Source organism: Barbus barbus (assembly GCF_936440315.1).
Source record: "Barbus barbus genome assembly, chromosome: 14".
In the NCBI taxonomy this organism is placed as follows: domain Eukaryota; kingdom Metazoa; phylum Chordata; class Actinopteri; order Cypriniformes; family Cyprinidae; genus Barbus; species Barbus barbus.
Genome location: NC_136742.1, coordinates 29,205,483 through 29,229,966, shown reverse-complemented (window position 1 = coordinate 29,229,966; position 24,484 = coordinate 29,205,483). Strand labels below are relative to the sequence as shown.

At 35.9% G+C, this 24,484-nt stretch overlaps 3 protein-coding genes across 4 annotated transcripts in view; 2 read left to right on the top strand and 1 right to left on the bottom strand.

Annotated features, from left to right (window-relative positions):
- The first annotated feature begins 1,874 nt into the window (after positions 1 to 1,874).
- On the top strand, positions 1,875 to 4,651 carry LOC306880037 (N-alpha-acetyltransferase 20). Its single transcript, XM_079433307.1, has 6 exons — positions 1,875 to 1,963; positions 2,444 to 2,468; positions 2,577 to 2,667; positions 3,031 to 3,166; positions 3,341 to 3,486; positions 4,201 to 4,651. The coding sequence occupies exons 1-6, from the start codon at positions 1,911 to 1,913 to the stop codon at positions 4,284 to 4,286; spliced, it is 537 nt and encodes a 178-aa protein (XP_079289433.1). The 5' UTR covers positions 1,875 to 1,910; the 3' UTR covers positions 4,287 to 4,651.
- On the bottom strand, positions 4,529 to 13,559 carry LOC306880036 (crooked neck-like protein 1). Its single transcript, XM_079433306.1, has 14 exons — positions 13,376 to 13,559; positions 13,067 to 13,219; positions 10,950 to 11,041; positions 10,715 to 10,873; positions 10,447 to 10,613; positions 9,833 to 10,011; positions 9,570 to 9,740; positions 9,106 to 9,297; positions 7,893 to 7,952; positions 7,584 to 7,664; positions 6,760 to 6,999; positions 6,405 to 6,506; positions 6,071 to 6,319; positions 4,529 to 5,218 (listed from the first exon to the last, which is right to left on the bottom strand). Exons 1-14 carry the CDS (start codon positions 13,421 to 13,423, stop codon positions 4,856 to 4,858), a joined length of 2,256 nt encoding a protein of 751 aa, XP_079289432.1. The 5' UTR covers positions 13,424 to 13,559; the 3' UTR covers positions 4,529 to 4,855.
- A 43-nt stretch (positions 13,560 to 13,602) lies between these two features.
- The window catches only part of LOC306880035 (cilia- and flagella-associated protein 61-like), a 29,896-nt gene continuing 19,014 nt past the window's right edge, over positions 13,603 to 24,484 (top strand). The window contains exons 1-16 of one of the 2 annotated variants that reach the window (XM_079433304.1): positions 13,603 to 13,702; positions 13,872 to 14,021; positions 14,904 to 15,054; positions 15,143 to 15,219; positions 15,549 to 15,616; positions 15,717 to 15,834; positions 17,036 to 17,168; positions 18,548 to 18,757; positions 18,859 to 18,912; positions 19,064 to 19,185; positions 19,737 to 19,776; positions 20,577 to 20,716; positions 21,091 to 21,217; positions 21,303 to 21,380; positions 21,461 to 21,667; positions 22,794 to 22,922. In XM_079433304.1, the coding sequence (XP_079289430.1) occupies positions 13,879 to 14,021; positions 14,904 to 15,054; positions 15,143 to 15,219; positions 15,549 to 15,616; positions 15,717 to 15,834; positions 17,036 to 17,168; positions 18,548 to 18,757; positions 18,859 to 18,912; positions 19,064 to 19,185; positions 19,737 to 19,776; positions 20,577 to 20,716; positions 21,091 to 21,217; positions 21,303 to 21,380; positions 21,461 to 21,667; positions 22,794 to 22,922 (1,797 nt within the window). In that variant the 5' untranslated portion in view covers positions 13,603 to 13,702; positions 13,872 to 13,878. The remainder of the gene's footprint in view (positions 13,703 to 13,871; positions 14,022 to 14,903; positions 15,055 to 15,142; positions 15,220 to 15,548; positions 15,617 to 15,716; positions 15,835 to 17,035; positions 17,169 to 18,547; positions 18,758 to 18,858; positions 18,913 to 19,063; positions 19,186 to 19,736; positions 19,777 to 20,576; positions 20,717 to 21,090; positions 21,218 to 21,302; positions 21,381 to 21,460; positions 21,668 to 22,793; positions 22,923 to 24,484) is intronic. The other variant, XM_079433305.1, reaches the window with a different exon arrangement.

The window sequence follows — 24,484 nt, the reverse complement described above, 5'->3', positions numbered from 1 at the left end:
CTAACAAGTTGTTAAATGGGACTACAGGCGCAGTCGGAGACATTCAACGTCATCACGCCGAACAGAAACTCATTCTAACCCGCTTTTACAGTCTCATGCTCTTTTGGATTAAAATTCATCCAGAGTAAATAATTATCATGGAAAATGTTTCTAAAAATACGTTTAAAAGTGGTCGGAAACATGGTGGTGGTGACGTTGAAGGAGAGCGACCGTGGTGCTGTAGTTCGTTTATAGCCTAATGTTAGCTTTTTAGTTCTGGCGCTTGTATTTAGGCTTCAAAATTCATAAAATTTGTATTACTTTGTAAAGATTATCTCGATGGTCAAAACGTGTAAATTTCATGAACTATGATTGAACACAGAGCTTATTTTTTGCGATTATCCAAAAGCCTATGGGAAAATCCTATTGGTTTTTGTCGAGGAAACCAGTTTCATGCTAACAGCCGATCCGCCTACAGAGTGACGTCATAGCTCCCCCACTCTATTGGAGTGGTTTAGTAAGTGATATTTCTGGAAGAAAGTTTGGTCATTACCTCACAAATATTTAATTACTAACAAAATGAGAGAAATTGCATTTAAGTTGATTCATAGAATTTACCCGGATAAGTGCTCTCTTAAAAGACTTAAGAATGATATTAATACCAAATGTTCTTTCTGTTTTTACATTTATTCTGGAATTGCTCTCACACAGCATCATTTTGGTGTGACATTCTTGACTTTATCAAATGTTATGTGAATCCTAATTTTGGCTTTACTTATAGAAATGTCATTTTTGGCTTTCATGAATGTGAAAAAAAGTGATGCTTATTTTATAAACCTTATTTTCCTGTCAGCTAAATATCATATTCATAAATGTAAATTTTCTAAATGCAAACCTCTTTTTTAAGATTCAAACTTGAAATTAAAATTTATTTGAAATCTATTGAATTCTCTACGAACTTGAAAGCCATAAGAGCAGTGGCTTTGTTCATTTCCTCTGGACTGAGAGACTGAATGACCCTGGACTGTTGTTGTGATTTTACAATGACTATTGTTATTGTTTTTTTTTTCATGCATTCAATTAAAAAAAACAAAAAAAACGACTCTATTAGTTCCAGGTTTGATGAAGGCCCGCCTTCCAAAAAAATTAATGTGTTGTGATTGGTTAGCTGTCCCAGTGCGTTGTGATTGGTGATTTGCTAAAACAGCAAGTTCATCTATATTGTTATATCAATATTGAGGATTGCACAGAACCTTTGCATGCATGGATATTGCAAGACATATTAAAGTGGTAACCTTATTGTTGTTGTTTTGTTTTTTTGGCCAAATCACGTTTTCGATAGGATGTCAACAACAGCTTAAACATAACTGCATTGACTATGTACAGATAAGTGCAACGGTGATATGTATTATGTTTATTGTTCTTTAATTCTAACATTATAACATGAATTAGAGCGAGGTTTCCCGGTAACGCTGTACACAAACGCTGCTTTATCAGACATTACATGCAAGATTAAATGAAAATGGCATTAAAAATTTTCTGAAGACAGTCGGTTTCCTTCAGAAAAACCCCCACACCGGGTTTCGATTTTGAAACTTTCTAATGGAGCGCGTTGTGACGTCACAAATACAGTAAAACAACTTTGTAGTCCAAACGAGCCGTTCGTTGTAGTTCTTGAAAAGGGATTTAAAAAAAAAAAAAAACTAAATATCTCCCTTTGGAGTGGACTTTGAGATTTGTAACTTTGTGGATCTTTTTATGGCCAAACATGCACACTACACACCGAATAAAATTCAAAATAAAATAAGTGTAATAAGAAGTAAACGCCGGTGTAGTTCTCCTTCAAGTCGACAGATGTCGCTGTTTAAAAGGACAATGAAACGTCCCACGTGTGACGTAGAGGTCAGAGGTCGTCCCGCACACAAGGGAGAATGACAACATTACGAGCTTTCACGTGCGATGATCTGTTTAAATTCAACAACATGTGAGTAATTGTGATATAATAGCATTGATAATTATCTTTTTTTTTTTTTACGTTTTGTAGCCGCACCATCGTTCATTGAATGCGCCTAATGATAAATACCATGGTATTACAGTCAGCCACCTTCACTGTACCATGATCCACCACACCTGTTAGATGTTCACTCAGATATTCAACATGTAGATAACAATCGATATACATAATGCAGTACAGCATACTAACCGAAATAAATGTTTTTTGAACACGCATCATAGTATTTCCACAAATACCATGGTACGTTAGCATACTGCCCTGTTATTTTTCTATTATGTATTAGCATAATAACAAGTGATGTTGGAGTTTTGCCTGTATACTGAATGCTAATAATCATTCTATTAGTATTGTGTTATTCCACATATGACTGTAATGTTTTGTTTCTATATGCTGCTCATCATTTGAGATTGTGATAATATTTACATTAATTTATGTATTTGTATCCCACAGTAATCTGGACCCTTTGACAGAAACTGTATCCTTTCAAACACCTCTCAAAATGTTAATCAGTCTGTCACTAGGTCGTTTTTCTCTTTAGTATTCATATATTTCTGGTTTATCTTAACTTTCATTTGTTGTACAGTATGGAATTCCCTTCTATCTTCAGTATTTGGCTCACTGGCCGGAGTATTTCATAGTAGCAGAGGCTCCAGGCGGTGAACTGATGGGCTACAGTGAGTCAAATCCATCTCTTTCTGATCTTCATCACATTGTAATTGAGAGTAATAATTACTCACCTTTATGTTGCTCCAAATCTATATGACTTACTCTCTTCTGTGGAACATAGAAAGCATTTTACTTTTGAAATCTGACATGTTCCTGTGTTAAAAATGAATGCAACGCCCCAGAATGTATCCAGCTGGGCTCAATAATAGCAGGGACTGAAGATGTCATCTGAAAAGGAAAGTTGTTTCAGAGGCAGAACCATGAATCATTCACACTAAGACTAGGAACATGTATTAAAACAGTAACTGGGATTGATTTTGATTTCATGTACATCTGTAATTCTAACCTGGATGTTAATTGTCATCCTGTAGTCATGGGAAAGGCAGAGGGGTCCGTCGCGAGAGAGGAATGGCACGGGCACGTCACCGCTCTCTCTGTGGCCCCGGAGTTCAGACGGCTGGGTCTGGCTGCCAAACTCATGGAGATGTTAGAGGAGATCTCTGAAAGGTAGCTCTTTTTGTAATTTCCTTTAGACAAAAGCATTTGGTAAATAAATGCATGTGAAAATAAAAACCGGCAGAACAGTATAAACTGAAATCAGATTTGTTATTAGTAATAACATGACATTAAATATTGGTATTTGACTCGAAATGAGTTGTTCTGTGTTTCTCTTTAATTTAGGAAGGGTGGATTCTTCGTGGATCTCTTTGTGCGAGTTTCTAATCAAGTGGCTGTGAATATGTACAAACAGCTCGGCTACAGCGTGTACAGAACCGTTATAGAGTATTACTCGGCCAGTAACGGTGAACCTGACGAAGATGCTTATGGTGGGTTTTTCACTTGTTTGATTATTACACTGTTCAAAAAATTTAAAAAACAAAAATGCTGTTATTTTGAACTTTCTATCCATCAAAGAATCCTGAAAATAAATGCATCACAGTTTACACAAAACTATTTTTCCACATTGAACATCATAAATGTTTCTTGAGCAGCGAATCAGCATATTAGAATGATTTCTGAAGGATCATGTGACACTGAAGACTGGAGTAATGATGCTGAAAATACAGCTTTGATCACAGGAATAAATTACTTTTTAAAATATATTCAAATAGAAAACAGTAATTTTAAATTGTAATATTTCAAATTTTACTGTATTTTCTGATCAAATAAATGCAGCCTCGGCGAGCAAGAGACTTCTTACTGATCCCAAACGTTTGAACTGTGACTTACAGGATTTCAATAATCTGATATCTGTACATTATATTCAGGTTATTATTGGTGTTTCTAAGGCGAGCATCACTAATATTATTGTTCATATTTAAATCCTTAAAGCCTTGTCCTGCAACATTTGTGCCACTTTGTTAACTTAACCTTGCAATCAGACTTACATTTTTCACCTGCAAACAATAAAATAAAAAAATAGAGACTTGCAATATTACCAGTGCAGTAATTATCCAGCATCACAGCAGACTTTTGCAAGCTAAACTCACGTTTCTTCAGAAAATGTACAAATTTTATTTTACTGTTCTTTCTTTTTACAGATATGAGGAAAGCTTTATCCAGAGACACAGAGAAGAAATCCATAATCCCGCTTCCGCATCCAGTCCGGCCAGAAGATATTGAATAACACTAATATGTGGCTCTCTGAAATCCTCAACATCCAACTGGGAAAACAGAAAAATTTGCTTTTCTGATCACAATATTGATTTGAAATATCAGAGAGCCACTGCTTTGAATGAATTGTTTTCTTTTGGGTTAATAAAGCTGAAAATAAAGGACTTTGGGACTGTAGTTACATGAAATAAAACCTGACATGTCTCTGGTTTTCCCTGTAATATTGAAAACGCTGTCAAAATAAGACAGGGAACACTGTGTGGACAAACAATTTTAATAAACTTCTTGCTGTAAATGTGTGTCAAAACATATGTCCACACACAGCTTCAGTAAATGAATTCAATAAACGCAGACTACTCTGCATTCTTACTGTATCAGAAAACTCGTTTTTGCTCAATCTTCATTAATAACATGACAACTGCAAACGTTTGAAATGTGATTCCCCATTTACAAAGCAAGTAACGATTGGTTTGGGGGGCGCCATATTGAATAACAGTAAGTGATTGGCACATTTGGTTCACACCTTTATTTTGTTACAAAAGAAATGGAGACGAATAACGTGTCAAGTTCCACCACACCAGGTCAGTGATTTTCTGTGTCCACTTTTGTTTCTTCCGTCTTGTCTTTGTCATGTTCGCGGTCTCCACCATCACTCTCACTGTCGCTGCTCTCATCGTCATCTTTGTCGTGATCGTCGTACTCGTTTTCGGGCTGTTCTCTGCTGGCCGCAGGTCCCTGCTCCTCTGGTTCGGAGTTCTCCAGTGCTTCCTTCCCTTGAGGAACCTGCTGTCCTTCTTCTTCTTCTTCTTCTTCTTCCTGCTCGTTCTCATCATCCTGCTGCTGTTTCTTCCACATCTTGGCCATGGCCAGCAGTTTGAGGTTGGGCTGGTTAGCAGCGTCCTCTGGGAAGATGTAGTCGTAATATTCCTCCCAACCTGCATCCGACTAATAAACAAAAGACAATATGTTAGGGATGACTAGTCAAAAGGGGCGTGAATCTTTGGGTCGACAATGAATCAATTCAGTTCACAATTCATAGGTTTTCAATTCAGGAATGATTTCAGCAAAATATTCAATTCACAATGAGATTTCAATCAATAATTCTGTATTTTTAAGTGCCGTAATAGGATTATGTAAATTGCTTAAGATTGTTAAATTTGAAAGTAAATATTAAATTTATATGCGCATATACAGACTACTTGGAATATAACAGAGTGCAATGTGTGTCGAATAAATATTTTTGAGTTAAGCACATAGGAAAGTATTCTGTATTCAATTTCTTTTTTATTTCCATTAATTCTTTTGTTCTATAAATAATTTTTTATATATTTTAAAATATTGAATGATACGTTACAGAATCTTGATTCATTCAACTTTTAGCATTTGAAAGCATTATTTTAGCATTTCAATTCTTGACCAAATCAAACAATTTAAAAAAGCCATGTTATAAGATCGATGCATGTGTATCGGCAGAATTTGTAATCAATTGCCACTTTGTCTCCAATAATGTGTGCATGCAAGTAATTCTATGATTCAATATTTAACAATATTGAATATTTTAACAAATCACATTTCACTAAATTTTTAGCATTTTAATTTGATTCTTGATAAAAAAAAAAAAAAAAAATCACACTTCAAAAATCCATGTTTCAAGATTGATCCATACGCATTGAATGAATTTGTAATTGCTGCATCAAAAAAAAAAAAAAAAACAATCATACACACCCTTACGATCATGATCCATTGCAAGAAAAAAACACCCACAATTTCAGGATGCAAGAAGGCATGAACTCTCACCCCGTCCTCTGCTGTGATCTTCCTCCTCTTCTTCACCTTCTCCGGCAGGAGTTTCTGGACTCTCTCCTTGTTGGCGAACGATCCAAACTCGTCCTCAAAGTCTCTCCAGGACTCCAGGAGCATCAGACGTTCCTCCTTCTCCTCACAGCCCTGCATACTCTTATTGGCCTCCTCGTAGATCTGTCTGCATCGCTGTATGCGGTCGTCACTGTCGATGGACAGCTCAAACTGGCCATAGCTGATCCAGACCTACAATACAACCAGACTGGAATCAAATGCATCTGATATTAATTTAGGATGAGCATGTTGTGTTGCCTTCATTCTGATGGCTTACTTTGACATGTTGAGTACGCTGTAACAGTCTCTTATAAAGTCCTCGTGTGTTGTCGTATTCTTCTTGCTCGATCTCAAAGTCGATGTATGACTTCCACAGCACCTGATGTAAACAATAGAAAGGAGAAACAGTTGAGAATTACCTTTAACCCTGTAAAGTCTGACATGAAATAACAGACGTGTTTTTTTTAAATGGAACAGTTTATTTTACCTTTAGAAAAATAGCTTTTTGTTGAGAATCATATTTGATACATCAGGCTTTTATGGCTCATATAGTATGACACAGTGAGAATATGGAGGAAAAAACTTGGAAGGAGCCAATAACTGTAAAAAGGGAGAAATGTGAAGTTCTAAACCTCTGGCATGTCGAGTCGCGGTTGTCCAATGGCCAGTTCAAATATGGCTCTGGCCCGTTCGGTGTCTCCCAGGATGGTCTCCAGCTCGGAAAACTTGATCCAGGTGGTGCAGTTTTCTGGACTGAACTCCAGATACTTCTCATAGAGCTTCCTGCAGCGATCAAACTCTCTCAGCTGTAGCTCCAGCTCGATGTAGCCTTTGAACAGTTTGTTTTTAGGACACTTTCCGATGGCTGTGCCCTGACAGGGGAGAGGTAAGATCAAACTCTGCACTATATAGGAAGTACACTACCATTTAAAAGCATGGGGTCATTTTTTTTGTTTGTTTTTGAAAGAAGTCTCCTATGCCCCCAAGACTGCATTTATTTAATACAGTACAAACAGTAATATTGTAACAAAAATTATTAGTATTTAAAATAACTGTTTTCTGTAAATATATTTTAAAATGTATTCCTTTGATCAAAGCTGAATTTTCAGTATCATTACTCCAGTCTTCGGTGTCACATAAACCTTTAGAAAACATTCTAATATGCTCATGAAACATTTCTGATTATTATTATATAAAACAGTTGTGCTGCTTCATATTTTTGTGGAAGCTGTCATTTTTTTTCAGGAATCTTTGATTAATAGGAAGTCGAAAAGAACAGCATTAATTTGAAATAGAAATATTTTGCAACATTATGTGTTTACTGTCACTTTTGATCAAATTAATGCATCCTTGTTAAATAAAATGTATCAATTTCTTAAAAAAAAAAAAAACTAATCCCAAACTTTTGAACAGTAGTCTAAAAGTATATAAATCTGTTTTAGAGTGAAACACTTACCAGGCCTCGTCTGGCATTCTGGAGGTTTTTTTGTCGGATTTCAAATTGTCCGTATAAGAGCCAAATCTTGGCAAATGTAAACTGAGTATGCAAAAAGCATAGGCTATAGTTAGAAAACAATTCATAATTTAACTTAGAATAGAAATGGTACCTTCATAGGATTTCACAGATAAAATACTTTCAGCTGTTAAAATTGTTGCAAACTTTACAAAAGGATTCAGAAATAACATTTTAAGGACTGGTTCACGAAAAATGACAAGAGATTGTGTAAATAGCGTTTTTAACCACTATTAAGACTGACAGTTTTACCTTTTTGTGTGGTATAAGCTCCAGACACGCTTGATACACCTGCCTCGTTCTCTCAGGGTCCTAAACAAACCAGAAAAAATGCATAACATCAAACTCTGACTCTAAAGGCCTTTCCACACTGAGCGCGATGTGAAAAAGGCGAGGCGAAACGCCAACGAACGGTGCTTTCATACCGAGCGAAAAACGAATGTTCGCCTTCTGCTAATTCACGCCTGCACGCTAGATCAACAATGCATTTTTCCTCAGATATGTATCTCGTATATGGATTTAACATCTAAATGATAGATATAAATTATCTGATTTTTAGATAAAGTCTGGTTCTATACCAGAAACACAAGCTGTCTATAATGCTTACAAGCATAGGCTACATCCTAAAATATAATTAGAAGTACAATTAGTATCAAGTTACACTTGAAAATGCATGTAATTATTAATGTATTTGCTTACCCACTTTAAACCATCATTGAGTGCTTGTAATAACTTCCGATTGTGATCTATAGTTGATTTTGATTCTATAATAAGCAGACACATGTACTCTTTGTATGTTTAATGACGCTACACTGCTAATATGTCAAACATCCTTTATTGCTATAAAAAAAAAAAATACCATGAGCTGCATACAAAACACATACAGAAAATAAATAGTCATAATCATATGTCTATTTGCTTTCATATTTCATGTGTAGAAAAATGTTTCAGTAAATTTTTTTTTAATACGGAAGATCTAGACTAAAGAATGAACGCACTCTGACTCATAACACTCGCGCACATGCTCTACAGATCATTATTAGAGATGATTAGAAATGTTATTCTGTACAAAGAACATGTGAGAATAAAACTGTTCTCAAATACCAACGATAACAAGAACTCCGCATCCACTCTCTTATCCGAGATACTCTTCTTCGGTGCTCGTTTACACTGGTTTTCGAAACAGCTCCACCATTCTCACTGTTTTGCGCAACAGCAGCTGCTCCAGTCACGTGATCCTAGCTCAAATCTTATTGGACGGCCTGTGTTTTCGCTTTGCGAAACTGAAAAGATTCGTTGGACTGGACGAAAAAATAACATTTGCATTTTTGGTCTACAAATGTTCGCGGTCTATGTGGAAGCATCCATAGGAAGCTGTTGATTTATTCCGCTCAGTGTGGAAAGGCCTTTTACTGAGAGATGCAAACGAATGCTGAATACTTCAGCTCACTGCCATCTATCATACCTTGACCTCCAGCTCCTCATAGAGAGCGTAGTTAATCCACAGGTAGATGTAGCGTCTCCAGTGTCTCTTCTCTTGGATGGGGGGTATGTTGGCTATGGCTCTCTCGTACACTTCTCTAACCGTGTCTGCATTGGCGTCACTCTCCACCAGCCGCAGGTAATCAAACCAGGCATCGTAGTTGTGTGGGTTTGCCTATACAGCAGAAAATTATGTAAATGCGTGTGTAAATATAAATTAAATATATATATATTATATATATATATATATAAATAATTTAGACATTTTAATATAAAATACTCATATATAAAAATAAATTATGTATGTAAACACAATATGAATATTAAAAATTATAACAGTAATATAGTACATTTCGTTGAATAATAATAAACATGAAACTTCAGGGCATTTGGACATTCACTTAAAAAATAGAATTTTATATTAACACATAAAAATGCTTTACTCACCTTGACTTCCTCTTCATACTGAAACCTCCTTTTGTTGACGATCACATCCTCGATTCCTCTCCTGTCTCCAAACCGCTTCTCAAACACTGTGTAGTTCTTAAACAGCTCCTGGGCCTGTTGCTTGGGGATTCGGTCCAAAGCATATTTATAGATGATGCGAACTCTCTCAAACTAAAAGACACAAAGCGAACGGTCAGGTCTGAACAGGAAAACACCAGAAGGCTCTCGGGTTTACTGGATGACATGAACACAGGACGTCATACCTCTTTCTGCTTCTCCTCGAATCTGGCAAAAGCCACGTAGAGGCTCTCACTGATATGCTCCTCTCCAAAAAACTCCACGGCTCTCTCGAACACCTTCCTCGACCGAGCGATATAACCGTGCTTCTCTTCAAAGTGAGCGTACTTGATCCAGTTCTTCACTTCAGGATGGACCATCACGAGTGCTTCACTGTTAAGGATAACGACTACATTTTTTTCGCAAGTCATCCATTCTAAAATGAAAAGTTCAATTTATTTGTATGGCACTTTTCACAATACACATTATTTCAAAATAAGCTTTATACAAATTCCTGATGTTAATGTTTATAACATCTTCATACTTTATACATTTAGCAAATTAGAGCAATTAAGCAGTTGAGATTTGTTTCATAGTGTATATCGCCCTGTGCAAGTATACCGTATATACACAGATGAAGTTGGACATACATACTGTATATATCCAACTTTATATTAAGAGTTAGGTGATAATATAGTTTCATTTTGCAATGAAATCAATAAGGCAGCTGAGATTTGCTATACTGTATACATCGCTTTATATGAGTGTACTGTATGTATCCGGATACTACTGATGAAACAGGCTAATTATGAAAGGATATAGTTCTCATAGATGCTGCGGGACTTGTCCACTTCCTTATAGCGCAGCTCAAAGTTGATGTACGAATGCCAAGCCTGTTCCTCTGGCTCCCACTCCATCCAGCGCTCAAACACCTGCCTGCAGCCTGCAACGTTTCCCAGCATCTCCTCCATATAGGTGTACTTGTACCTGGTGCACAAATATATGAATAAGAAAATTAATTCATATATTTTGTCAAAAACATAGTTTCTTTGTGTGAATGTCTGTATGACCATAAGGAGAAAGCATACCAGAACTGATTGACACGGGGAAGGATGGTGATGGCTCGGTCCCAGATGTTGCGAGCATGATTCACCTGCCGGTTCTTCATCTCCATCTCTGCATACTTCAGCCACAGTGCGATGTTGCGGTGATCCACATCGAGCGCACGCTCGTAGATAGAGCGAGCTCTGAAGGCAATAAAAACATTTACAGAAATCGCCTCCAGTCTACGATTCAGTCCTTGGACACCGAACTGAAACTCACCTCTGGACCTCCTTCAGGCTCTCCTCCCATTGTGCGTACTTGATCCAGTTGCTGATGACAGTTCTGTTCTTCCTGATGTTGTCTTCAAACGCCTGTATTGAGAGAAAAGCGTTGGAGAAAATGTGTTTAGATATGTACCATAGCAATGCCATTTTTAGAGCACGGACCATGGCAAATTCATGTTTTTCCTTATGATAATACCATGTTTTCTGGAGTTCCACCACGGTAGTGTCATGGTACATGACCAGTAAACATGACCATGGTTACTGGTACATGAACTGGTAACATGGTACATGACCATGTTTTACCTATGGTAACAAATGTTTTTAGAGCATATGGTAATGCCATGTTTCATGGCACTGTAATAATATATTTTTTGGGGAACACACAACAACAGCACTATGTTTTCTGGACATGCACTATGGTAATGTCATGTTTTCTGGAGATGGAGATTATATTACCATGGTAACATAATATTTTTAAGCCTGTACCAGGGCAATACCATGTTTTATCCTGGCCAAATTGCCACCACTGGCCCTTGTCAATCATGGCCTCCTAATAATCCCCATGCACTTGATTGGCTCTATGACTCTCTGTAGCTGGTGTGTGGTGAGCGCACTGGCGTCGTTGTACTGTGGGTGCCGCTGCATCATCGTACACTGGTGGTGGTTGAGACCCCCCCTACATGATTGTAAAGCACTTTGGGTGTACAGCAATGCACAAAGCGCTATATAAATGCATAATTCATTCATGGCATGTCTATTTGTAATACTATGCTTTTGGGGGCACGTACCATGACAATATCATGCTTTCTGGTCTTTTACTATGGTAATACCATGTCTTTTGGGGCATATACCATGACAATATCATGTTTAATGGACATATGCTATGGTAGTGCATGTTCAAAAAAACATGGTATTATGTGAATACCAAGTTTTCTGGAGATGCATGTTTTTAAAGCATGAACTATGTATTTATACGCTACATTTTTGCGGCACGTACCATGATAATATTGAATTTGTTTCATAACTCATGACCTTTTGCAATACTGACACTGATATTGATCTGAATTCAATTAACACTGAACTAAACTGAATTGCAATGCTCTCTTGGCAGGTCTTCCAGCCAGTTCTATCAAACCTTTGCCGTTAATCCAGAATGCGCCAGCAAGATACATTTTTAATGAGCCAAAAAGAACGCACGTCACACCTCTGTTTATCAATTTGCACTGGCTACCAATAGCTGCTCACATAAATTTCAAAACATTGATGTTTGCCTAGAAAACCATCACTGGCTCTGCACCCCTTTACCTAAATTCATTACTTAAGACTTATGTGCCTCTAGAAGCTTGTGTTCTGCAAGTGAACGATGCATTATTGCGCCATCCCAAAGAGGCACAAAATCACTTTCACAGACTTTTAAATTAAATATTCGCTCCTGATGGAATGACCTGCCCAACTCAATCCGAGCAGTTATCTTTATTTGACCCTCTAACTCTAGCACTCTCTATTCTAATTATATTCTTAATTAGGCTTGCACTCTATTAATTTTCTAACAGCTTGTTTTACACTAGCTTCTCTATTCTTTTTATATTCTATCTATTTGTTTTCTTTTATTTATTCTACAATTAACAAAAAGCAAAAAAAAGGCCTCTAACCATAGCTTGCTCTATTCTTTTTCTATTGTATCAGTTTTCTTTTTATTTACTATATGATAAAAAAAAACTTACTATGTGTACTGCGTTAGGCTAACTGAGACTTGTCGTAGCACTTGCATATTGCCCTTTTGTTGATTTTGATTGTTTCCATTGTCCTCTTTAGATAAAAGCATCTGCTAAATGACTAAATATAAATGTAATGATTGACCTTTTCCAGTTTATTAATGTGAAGCTGCTTTAAAACAATCTGTGTTGTATAAAGCACTATATAAATAAATGTGCAACTTGACAATACCATGTTTTCTGTACATGTACTGTGGTAATACAGTGTTTTGTAGTCATTATGGAAACACCATGGTAAGTAACCACAACTATGGCATGCATCAAAGTAGCATGGTGCTACCATTATGCATTTTGCCCAATATGTCGTGGTCATGTACAGAACATATAGCACTCATACCTTCCTCTTCTTGAGTTTATAGTCGTTGAGCTCTTCTGCATCAGTGATCTTCTGTTTGGGTGGAGGAGGCAGCAGCTCTAGCTCTCTCTCCTTCGCCTCTCTGAGCAGCTGCTCTGCGGTGATCTGCACCTCCGCTGGGGCTTTATTCTTCACCTGAACACATAACACAATATAAATACATGCAAAAACAACTCTATTAACTACATCCATAACTATTGTATAATAGGTGCTTGCAGTAAAACACAACCGCTTCACGTTGTTTACATGCTAATGCTAATGCTAACTCACTAAACATTATTTATTTTTTACCTTCGCCACTTTCGGGATTCTCTGTTTACCCGCCGCGGTGGACGCCATGATTACTACGCTCCTGACACTTTATTATAAGGCAACTTTGCGTATTTTTTACGTTTTTTTAACTCCGATAAGCCGCCAAAACTTTAGCGACGTTTCGATGCCGTGTGTCGCGCGTCGCGTTTGACGTGACGCGCGCGGTAACCTTTGACTGAACCTACGTCACGTAGCCCCGTCACCATGGTTACAAGACGCTCGCTCACGGTTAGCGGTTACTTCAGATGAACGTTTACGTAAAATATACTTCTTTATAAACAGGTTTTAAGTATTCTCACACGAAAGGTCTGTTTTGTAGTACTTTTATATTGTATTTTTCTTAAATGTAAACGAATAAACATTATTTTTCTTATGTAGGCCTACTGTTAATAATAAGGAGAACTAGTTATTGTTTTGTTTAGCAATACAAATGTCTGTATCTAATCATATTTGTATATTTTCTTAATTGTGTTAGATTTGCAATGAGCAGCATCACCTCCTCCGCTGGTAAAGCTGAAAGTGTGACTGTGAGGAGAACTGAATGGTCAGATGCTGAAGAGATCAATAATCTGATCAGTCCTGCAGCTGTTGCTGTGTTTGGGAGAATCAATGTCATTCATCTACTGTAAGTGTTAAAAAAAAAAAAAATTAAGCATATTTTATGAATACATTTTAATTAATTTAATTTCTACTACTTGTTTCACTTCTGTTTCAGTTTTTATAACCATTCTTACTATGTGTAATTAAGTTGTTGTTTTTAGCATGTGTGTTATTTCTTAGGATTACTGATAAACTATACTGTCGTGATTTGTATAATTGAGTTAAATAATGTCTGAATTTATTATGTCTGTATAGGTCTTTTATTTAATTTGAGTTATTTTAATACTTCAACAAACTAAATGGAAATTATATGATATATATATATATATATATATATATATATATATATATATATATATATATATATATATATATATATATATTGAATTTATAAATGTGTATATATATATATATATATATATATATATGCATGTGTGTGGTTGTACATATGGATAAAAGCATCTGCTAAATGACTAAATAATAATGATAATAATTACTGTAGTGCATAGTAAATATAATACATACAGTTCTATTTTACTATATTTTTATCTGTGATAAAAATATACAAATTAAGTAGATGAATAATTTTAATATAGACGTCATTTATAAATGTTAAAATATTTAAATAAAATTTAAAATATTATGAAAATTATTACATTAATTAAAAAAAATATAAAATGTTTAATGTTACAATATTATTTATTTTAATTAAGACACAATACATTTGAAATGATGTATATATTTTGGTTTGATTTTTTGATAAAAAAGGTAGCGCCCCAGTGACAGAGAGTGTACTTAAGTTTACTTTCATTACAATGTAGTATAATAAGAAATTGTTAATTGCTTAGACTTGTTTGGTTTACAGTTATAAAATGATGTTTTTTTCTCTCTCTCTTTCTCAATGAAGTGAGAAAGCAAATTTAGCTGTGACCCTGAGCACCGCTACGAATGAAGTTTTGGCCCATGCATCTTTCTCAGACCACCCCATCGAAAAGCTTGTGGATCAGGCATGCTGGAAGAATTTACTTCAGAATCACATCAATGGCGAGAAATTCACTGTAGGCAAAGCAAATAGACCACAATGTCCATTAATATTTAACATATCCATTTTACAGCCCCTTGACAGACTGTTTGTCTTTCCTCCAGCCCATGAACACTCTCTTCCTGCGTTTATTTGTGGCTCAGCCTGGCTTCTCCATAGGGGGCACTAAAGAGATAATGAGGTAAAAGAAGACTGCTTTGTATTTTCTTTTAGCAGCGTGAACATGTAAAGGTGAATCTCACAAAGACATTTTTTCTTTGGTTTTGAGGTGAAATGTGACCTGGATATGTTCTTGGCAGGTTTTGTGAGGCCAAAGAATACAGAGTCTGTTCATTGATTTATGTCTTAATTTAATAAAACAAGATTTGTCTGTTGTTATTTGGTTAGGGTGGATATGAATCTGGTTTTAGGCAGCACAAATTGTATTGACTGTATAGCAATGCCTTCCTGTATCCATTCAATCAAATTTAATGATCAAAGATTTTTATTTCCTTCCGATGCAAATTCTAGAGCAGTTTTCAATGCCGTTGTGGAGCTGGAATACATCTGCCTTCTGACTCCCTACAGAGGCTCACTTGGTAGGAAATAAATGAGTATAATATTACTTTGATCTTTTTTGTGCGCTGGCATTGACAGTAACATTGTTAAGACATTATTCTGTCATTCTCTTCATATCAGAAGCAGCACTGGAGAAGATCTTTGAACCCGTGATGCCTGTTAAGGAGGAGGTTCAGTATTTGGCCTACGTTTGTCATCGACACAATTACTGCCCTCGACTTCACATCCGCAGAGCCAGGTTTGTAATCCTCTCATTTAATTATGGATAGGTGAATCGCATGAAAACTGACAAGTGCATGTCTGGGACATGTTTGAATGTATTGTGACATTATGTTCATGAGAATTAAGCACATTTTCTAAGTTTACATTTGCAATATATTACTGTAATGCAAAAATAAAATAAATGCATACAATTATATTTTGTTATATATTTTATTATATTTTGCAATCATTACTATACATATTAATTAGATTAATTCGACTGTAATTATTTTAATATAGAAGTCATTTATTTAGATTCGACAAATATTTCAAAGCCTTAAAGTCATTCAAATACTCTATGAATAATAGAATATATATATTTTATATATATTATGCACGAGGGCAGTCGTGGCCTAATGGATAGAGAGTCGGCCTTGTAACCTGAAGGTCGTGGGTTCGAGTCTCAGGTCCGGCAGGGATTGTAGGGGGGGGTGAATAATCAACACTCTCTCCACCCTCAATACCCTTGAGCAAGGCACCAAACCCCCAACTGCTCCCCGGGCGCCGCAGCATTGGCTGCCCACTGCTCCGGGTGTGTGTTCACTACTGTGTGTGCACGTTGGATGGGTTAAATGCAGAGCACAAATTCCGAGTATGGGTCACCATACTTGGCCACACACCACTTCCCTTTCCCTCCTTTCCTATCCCTTTAATTTGTAAAGTATTCTTATATTGTGGTACTATTAGTTGTACAACCTTTAATTTATGCTGATTGTAATGTAAAACTGATAATTTTTACTGTTTATACTTGTCTTGCAATAATGATGATAAAGTTAATGAAAATCATCAATGAGAACAATGAAAATAAAGAGCTAAAAAAACATCTATAAACATTACTGTAATGGGCAGGAAATATGCTTAATTAAAAAAAAAAAAATAAGGGAAAAAAATGAAATAAAGAAAATAGGTTTCATTCTCTCTATGCAAAATAAAATTTCCTATTTTTCTCTTGTATTTTGGGTGAAAAGTGAAATAGCCATGTTTCTGTGAAATTCACTCATTTGTGTCGATCAAATTCACTCGTTCAGACATTTGTGTAGTTTCATCTAGTGTAAAGCCGATTATAATCCATGTCTAGACTGTTTTTGTCCTGCTGTACACAATTTCTATCAATATACAGGGCATTTGCAGCACAATGATGTATTAAAATCCTGGTGCAATAACTTTATATTCCCCAGAGTGGAAGATCATGATGACCTCATGCACATATTTGCAGAGCAGATCACGCCACTGGTGGAGTCCCACGGGCCGTACTTCCTGTCTGAGCTCATCGAGGCTCAAGACGAGGAGAACCATGCAGCTGTCTGTGAAGTTAGTCAGGTTTTGTTTACAATTGACAGATTAAAAATTAATGTGGATAATAAAGCTCAGAACATTTGGTTGGGCACATAAAAAAAACACAAATATGACCTCTTTAAATACACTGCCCTGTATCATATTTGAGAAATGATATCCTATACTTGTTTCTTGCTAATTTTAGGGGTGCTGATTTCAAAAATACTCCCTGTTTTGCTCGAGCATGTCAAGACTTTCTCACTTTCTTATTTTGTATGAAAGTCTTGACATGCTGGAGCAAAACAGGCACCCCTAAAAACTATAGGTAATGGAAAGTTTTAGCATTATCAGCATGATCAAATTACCTAATTAGGCCCTTTTTTTGTAAATCAGCATCATTTTTTTTTTCAAGATGCAAAGTTGTTTTTCTCTTAATAAAATGGAAAGCAACTTCAGAGTTTAAGCTTTTTTGCTTCTCAGATTTATCTCTTGAGAAAAAGAGCCCAAGTAACCTCTCAAGTTCACAGACACTTTATGCAAAGTGGGGCAGAAATTGTGTTAGTTTGTGTTTTCGCAGGAATGATAGGACGACAGATCGCCCCACTCTCCCCTGCGGCTCATGCTGACATGTGTTCATGCGACATATGGCAGATGAGAGCTTATGCCCTGCCAAGACATACTCACACTGAACATATTGTGTCCAGACATCTGTAGCAGTTTTGCCTTTTGTCTGAATGTCCCGTCCATTCAGCTGGACAACTGTACTACACAGCCCAGGAGGATTACAAAAAAAAAAAATTCCAGAGAAAATTCATTAATTATTACAGAGGTGTTGTTTTTCTAGGTCTCTAACTCAGTTTTTATGAGAGTTTTAAATTATATATGGGTGACTCTCATGAAATCTGTCAAGAGCATGTCCAGGTCATATTTCACCCCAAAATCAAAGAGAAATAGGACTGAATTATATTCATTTGAAGAAAAAGAAGCTTATTTTTAGTACCATTACGATTTAGCATTTTTTTTATCATCACAATTTTACCCAAATTATGGTTGGACAGCCCTGCATCTTGAGGGGAAAAAATTCTGAAAAAGCCTAATAATACCTAATTTGATGATGCTAAGTTCAAAAATACCATTAAAACCTTCCATCGCATACAGTTTTTTACAAAATAAAAATTTTGTATCAAAAATGTATCAGCTTTAATGCACTTAAAGTAGCAAAAGCAGTCAAATGTCAAAAGTTTAATTTTAATGACAAAAACAAGTGTTCAAAAACTTACCCATTAACTTGCAGGTTGCAAAGCAGTGGAAAAAGTGGAAATCAGGAAATCAATAAAAATGTGTTAATTAAACTGTTAGTAAAGTGTGTGTGTGTGTGTGTGTGTGTGTGTGTGTGTGTTTGTGTACTCACACAGAGTGAAGGAGCTGTCGTTGGTTTTGTCAGTGTGAGCGGTCACATGGATTTGAAGCTATTCAATAAGTGGTTTGAACTTGAAGAATTTGAAGGGTTGAGAAAGACAAATCCAGCACATCAAGAGGAACCACCAGAGGAACCACAATCACTGGGGGAGGAAAACAATGGCACTGATGCCCAGCAATCTGATGAAGCCAACAAACCTGTGGAAGTGAGCTTCAAAAGACACATTCAGCATATTTAATGCTACTCATTAGGGATTTCAGGGCTAATTTATGCATTTCTAATAACTAACCCAAATGACCATCACAGGGTGAACTGACAACAGAGCAGGAGAGTGGAGATGAGCCTACTGACATATCTCAGGTCAGAGCCAAACATCACCTTTGAGATGTTTCTACCTTCTTTTGCATTTTAATACCAGTGACTATATTTGCGAATCCTTCCAAATGTGATTCATGCCAAGTACCTTATGTGAATTTCTTATTTTTGTTTCTCTGTTGACTTCTCTAACTAGCCAAAGTGTATTAAGTCATGCATCAAAGACACTGTGGACTCAGGTGAGGACTCTGAACCAGACGGGCCACCTAATGCATTCTGCATCCTGCTCTTCACTATGGAAAAGAAGTTTGAAATGAGGTAAGGACCTCTTGGACCAGTAAGTAACCATCTAGCAACCATCAGAACAGCCTGTTTAGTTCAAAGTGTCAGAGACAGGGTGGATAATTATCATGAAAATCTCAATTATGACTGTTTTGGTGCAATGACCATGACTTTAATGGGATAGTGCTATGAAAGTGTAAAATATGGCTCCTCTGAAGTACACAAGTTAGCAGAACTTGTACTGGTAAAATGAATTTTGGTTAAAGGAACACTGTCTGTCATCATCTGGCCGAGCTCCAGTGGCTTTCAGTGAGGAGCTGTTGTAAATATAAGTCTGAGTGTTATTTGGCTCCTGCTGAGCTGGTCTGTGTGCCACCTTATTGGCCAGCTGTTGTGGAATATGGAGGCCTGTCGCTCCCCACAGAGCATGAACATGTAATTAATGAGTAGAATGCTTAAAGTGACAGCGAGACCAACTAGACCACACTCTCTTTCTACTGGCCAACATGGCAGCCTTTCTCATTGCTCCTACAGGACAGATGATGCTCATAAGTTTTCATTTCTGTTGTCGTCTTCTTTCCTTAAAGATCAGCAGATTTCCAGCAGTACCTGTTTAAACTGTTCCCGGTAAGTACATCAACTGGCTTGTTAAAGGAATCACCCAAAAATGATAATTATGATAATTCATGTTGCTCTGTGGCTCTCTCTCTCTCTCTCTTTTCAAAAATTACAATTAATTATTATGAATATTTCAATGAATATTTTTTATCATATTTGGAAAACAGCAGATTCACATGCTTCAATATATATATTTTTTTGTGTACTGTAAAATAAAAAAGTCATACATGTTTAAGACAAGGGTTCAGTATCATTGAAAAGTTTGGGGTCAGTTGTTTTTTTTTAAATAAAGAAAGAAATTAATTATTTTCCCCCTGAAAATCTGATTTAAATTGATCAAAAAATGTTTTTTTTAAATAAATGCTTTTTTTTTCTAAGCATCAAATAAAAAAGAAATAATGGTTTCCACTAAAATATAAAGCAGCACAACTATTTTCAACATTGCTAATGTTAAGAAATGTTTATTGAGCAGCAAATCAGCATATTAAATTATTTCTGAAGGATCATGTGACACTGAAGACTGGAGTAATGATGCTGAAAATACAACTTTAACTTACAGGGATGAATTACATCTTAAAATATACTCAAATAGAAAAACAATTATTATAAATTGTAATAATATTTTTACTGTACATTTGATCAAATAAATTCAGCCTTGTTAAGCATAAGTGAAAACATACAAAAATCTTAGCGCCACTAAATCTTTAAACGGTAATGTAAATGATGATAGTATTTTCATTCTTGAGTGCACAGTCCAGCATTTTGTGTTCAATCTAATAAATTTGACAAACTGTTATGACGTTCCACAGGATCGGGATTTCTGTGTGATCTCTGTACCTAAACTGACTCCAGAGTTCCCACTGCTGCAGTCCTTCATCAGAGTCGCTCCTCGTGACATCAGCACGTGCTCGCAGGAACTCTACCTGTGTCACCGGTGGGGATTGACCAGGTACACACACATTCTGAATCATCTAAATGAGCCGATAAAGAATCTCTATATCAGCAGTTTCTTAGAAGATGAATTGTACAATAAAGCATGATTAAACCACAGTACAATTAAAGAACAATATTCTGACCTTTATAGTATTTGTGAGCATATAAAACCACATTCAAAAGATGATCGACTGAAGATAAATCAATTATTCTGTCTTCTGATATATTTGACCTCAGCTGTTTCAAGGAATCCAACTGATATTTACCGATAATATCTTGTGGCAACATTTTTACATTCATTACAAAATTAAAGTATTCATTAATGGTAAATGAACAATTCAGTTCTGGACCTTAGATTTATGTTTCAAACTAATATTTGTTTGTCCACAGGACATTGGAGGTGCGAGTGGCGGTGTCGTCTGATATCCCAGCAGTCCAGAGTTTGACTGAGAGTCTCAGCCAGCAGGAGTCCATCAGTGAAGATCTGGATCTGTTCCTACAGGCCCGAAAAGACCAGGTCTGTCACAAACCACTCACTAGATCGTCTCAGACCGTCGACAGAGCAGTGCTTGTGATGTCTGAACATTGTCTCTCCTTCTCAGGATGGAACTGCTCTTCAGGCATTTGTGGCTCAGGTCGAGGGGCGAGTTGTTGGTTTGATAATCATTAGAGATGAAGAGGTACATTTTTAATGACGTGTCATGGTGTGTCATTACTGTTTCTTACCATAAATCATTTGCAATGCATTTCGTGCTTCCAGGACATTGAGTTCATCAGAGCCAACTTTGACGTCGAGAGGTTCATGTACTTCAGCCATCACCAGCGAGAGGAACACGGTCGTCTGTGTCACTTTTTCCTCAACCCCGTTTTCCAGCATCACACCAAATATATCTTTAGGGAGGTGCTGCGCTTGGCACACAAGTCCTGCCTCTATTACCTCCTCCATCCACCTCATTACAGTCAGAAGGTGGGCAAAATTCCAAAAAAAAAGACCGTAATCTCAGACTGCAATGATTATCTTACTCAATCTGCTTGAGACGTAAATCATCAATAGCTTTAGTCTTGTTTTCTGAAGAAAAAAAAATAAAAATCAAAATTAAGTGAGTTTTTTTGTTTAAAACAAGAACAAACATCTGACAATGGGGTAATAAAAATAATCATGTTTTTCCTTTGAATTAAATTGAATTTTCTGACCCCATTGGCAGATATTTGGTTTAAGCATAAACTCACTTAACTATGACAGTTTTTTTATTTTTTATTTTTTTCAGAAAATAAGACTTGTTACTCAAGAAAATGTATCTTGATTTAAGAATGTTTTGATATTTTTACTGGAAAACAAGAAAAATCCTTTTCTGCAGTGGACACGTGTGTCCTCTTTGTGAGTTGATGAAAAGCTACTAATTAAATAAACTGAATATAAAATACTATATACTATCGTTTGAAGGTTTGGGATAATTAAGGTTTTTTAATGTTTTTGAAAGAAGTCTCTTATGCTCAGCAAGGCTGCATTTAATTGAATGAAAATAGTAAAAATAGTAATATTGTGAAATATTATTACAAATATTATTAAAGTAGTTTAACAAATGTTATTTATGGCTGCTGAAAATTCAACTTTGCCATCGCATGAATAAATTACATTAAAATAAATCCTTTTTTTTTAAATTGTAATAATATTTAACAATATAAATGATTTCACCGTTAAAAAAAATAAATAAATGCACAATTAGTGAGCAACTTCTTTCAAAACCATTAAAATCCACGATTATTCTTTTATTAATTGTTCTATTAAACTTTAGTCTGGTGTTATTTGCAACATTTTTAGTGGACAGATGTTTTCCAGTATTTTGTCAAAATAAAATACTGGAAGCCCTAAAATCATTTTAAAATCTAAATAAAACACTTACTGAAAAGTAAATATTTTATATGGTCATGTGACCATTAACCAACAATTATCATGCAAATGTCTCATTATATTACTAAAATATTAACATTAAATCTTAGGGGTTCTTAAAGCAAATGTTTTACATTAAAAGTCTTGATTTCTGGTTCGGGGCTAGACAAACATTTCTTCCTTTGTCCTTCTTTGCTCTCAGAATGTCAGTCTTCACTCTCTGACAGCGGTGTTGAACTTTATGGTGCCGGTGAGCCCGAGACGACAGATCATCTACCCTCTGGAGGAGCTGGGCATCAACGCACCGTCCCAGCAGATCACCAAACAACAGGTTAGACCAAAACCGGCTTCCTGAAATATGAACATAAGCCTGCATTTAATCAATATGACAAACAAAAACTGAAACAATAAAAGCAAACGTAACGTTATTTGTTTACAAAACCACAACACTAGTTGAAACTATTCTATAGGGGTTTGTTTAAATCGTGCAACTGCAAGTATGCGCACCGAGGAGGAAATTACGTGCCACAAGAGGGTGCTGTGCAGTAAATGAATGAATCACACTAATAATTTGACACACTTGCAACTCTCCATCCCTAACCTGTCAATGGACAGCATGACATCTTTGTTTCTCCCACTTACATTTATCAATAATTAACGCCGTAGCTGTCTGCATTATTCCACTCGTAATGCGTTCTGAAGCAGAATCGTTAGCCGTACGTGGTGCAGATCACAGGGCCGTTGTTGCCTGAGGTTATTGAATGTCTAGTTGTAAAGAAACAGATGGATGGATGGTGGCAGATGGCGGAGAATGTTTACGCTGGTTTCTAACAGGTAAAGCAGCAGCGTTCTTATCCAGCCATCAGCAGAACAACCAACATCTGCTGTAGACGTGTGTGTGTGTGTGTGTGTGTGTGTGTGTTTACTTCTGAGTGAGACACCACATACACCCACTAGCCAGAGGGTGGACTTCACGTCACACAATGTTTCTTCATCAATGCAATCGAAACGAGCTAAATTAATCATGAGGTGTTATGAAAGCACATTCAGCCCACATGATTTCACAGTTTTCTTCAATAAACCCAACAGAGTTTATTATAAAAGCTTATCTATAAAAGCTTGAAGGTGGTTACAAACCCTAAGTAGGCAGCATTTTAAGGTGCGTTCACAAAATAATTGGCTCCTCTAGAAGGTACTTTCTTGAATTCTAAAGTAGCATCTTAAGTATCCTTTACAGAGAAACCAATCGCATCATGCACTGCTAGGAAAAATCAATCCAACATGATGAATGACATTATTGAAATGTTATTACTATGAATTTATTATTTAAAATAATTAATTGTAATTAAAGACTTAAGAATATTTGTCCAATAGAAATATTTGTGAAACTCAAAATTTGTGTTCTTATTTTTAATAGGTTATCACATTATTACATATATATATATATTAGCTTATTAACAACTTTTTGTGTATTTCTGCATAGCAAACATTTTCTGAAGGATCATGTGACATTGAAGACTGGAGTAATGGCTGCTGAAAATTCAGCTTTGCATCACCAGAATAAACTACATTTTAGAATATATTTAAATAGAAAACAGTTATTTTTCTTTGTAATAATATTTCACAAAATTAGTGTATTTTTGATCAAATAAATGCAGACTTGGTAAATATAAGAGGATTCTTTTCGAAACATTGTTACCAAATGTTACCAAACCCAAACTTTTGAATACATTTATATATATTCTGACACACACTGTAAAAAAAAAATAATAATAATAATAATTTTAAAAGTTTTTAAAAAGTAATGTAAAATTATATGTACTTTTACGTAAAAAAATACTGTCAAATATGGTTTTTGCAAGTAGGAACTAAGAATTACAATATATATAAGTG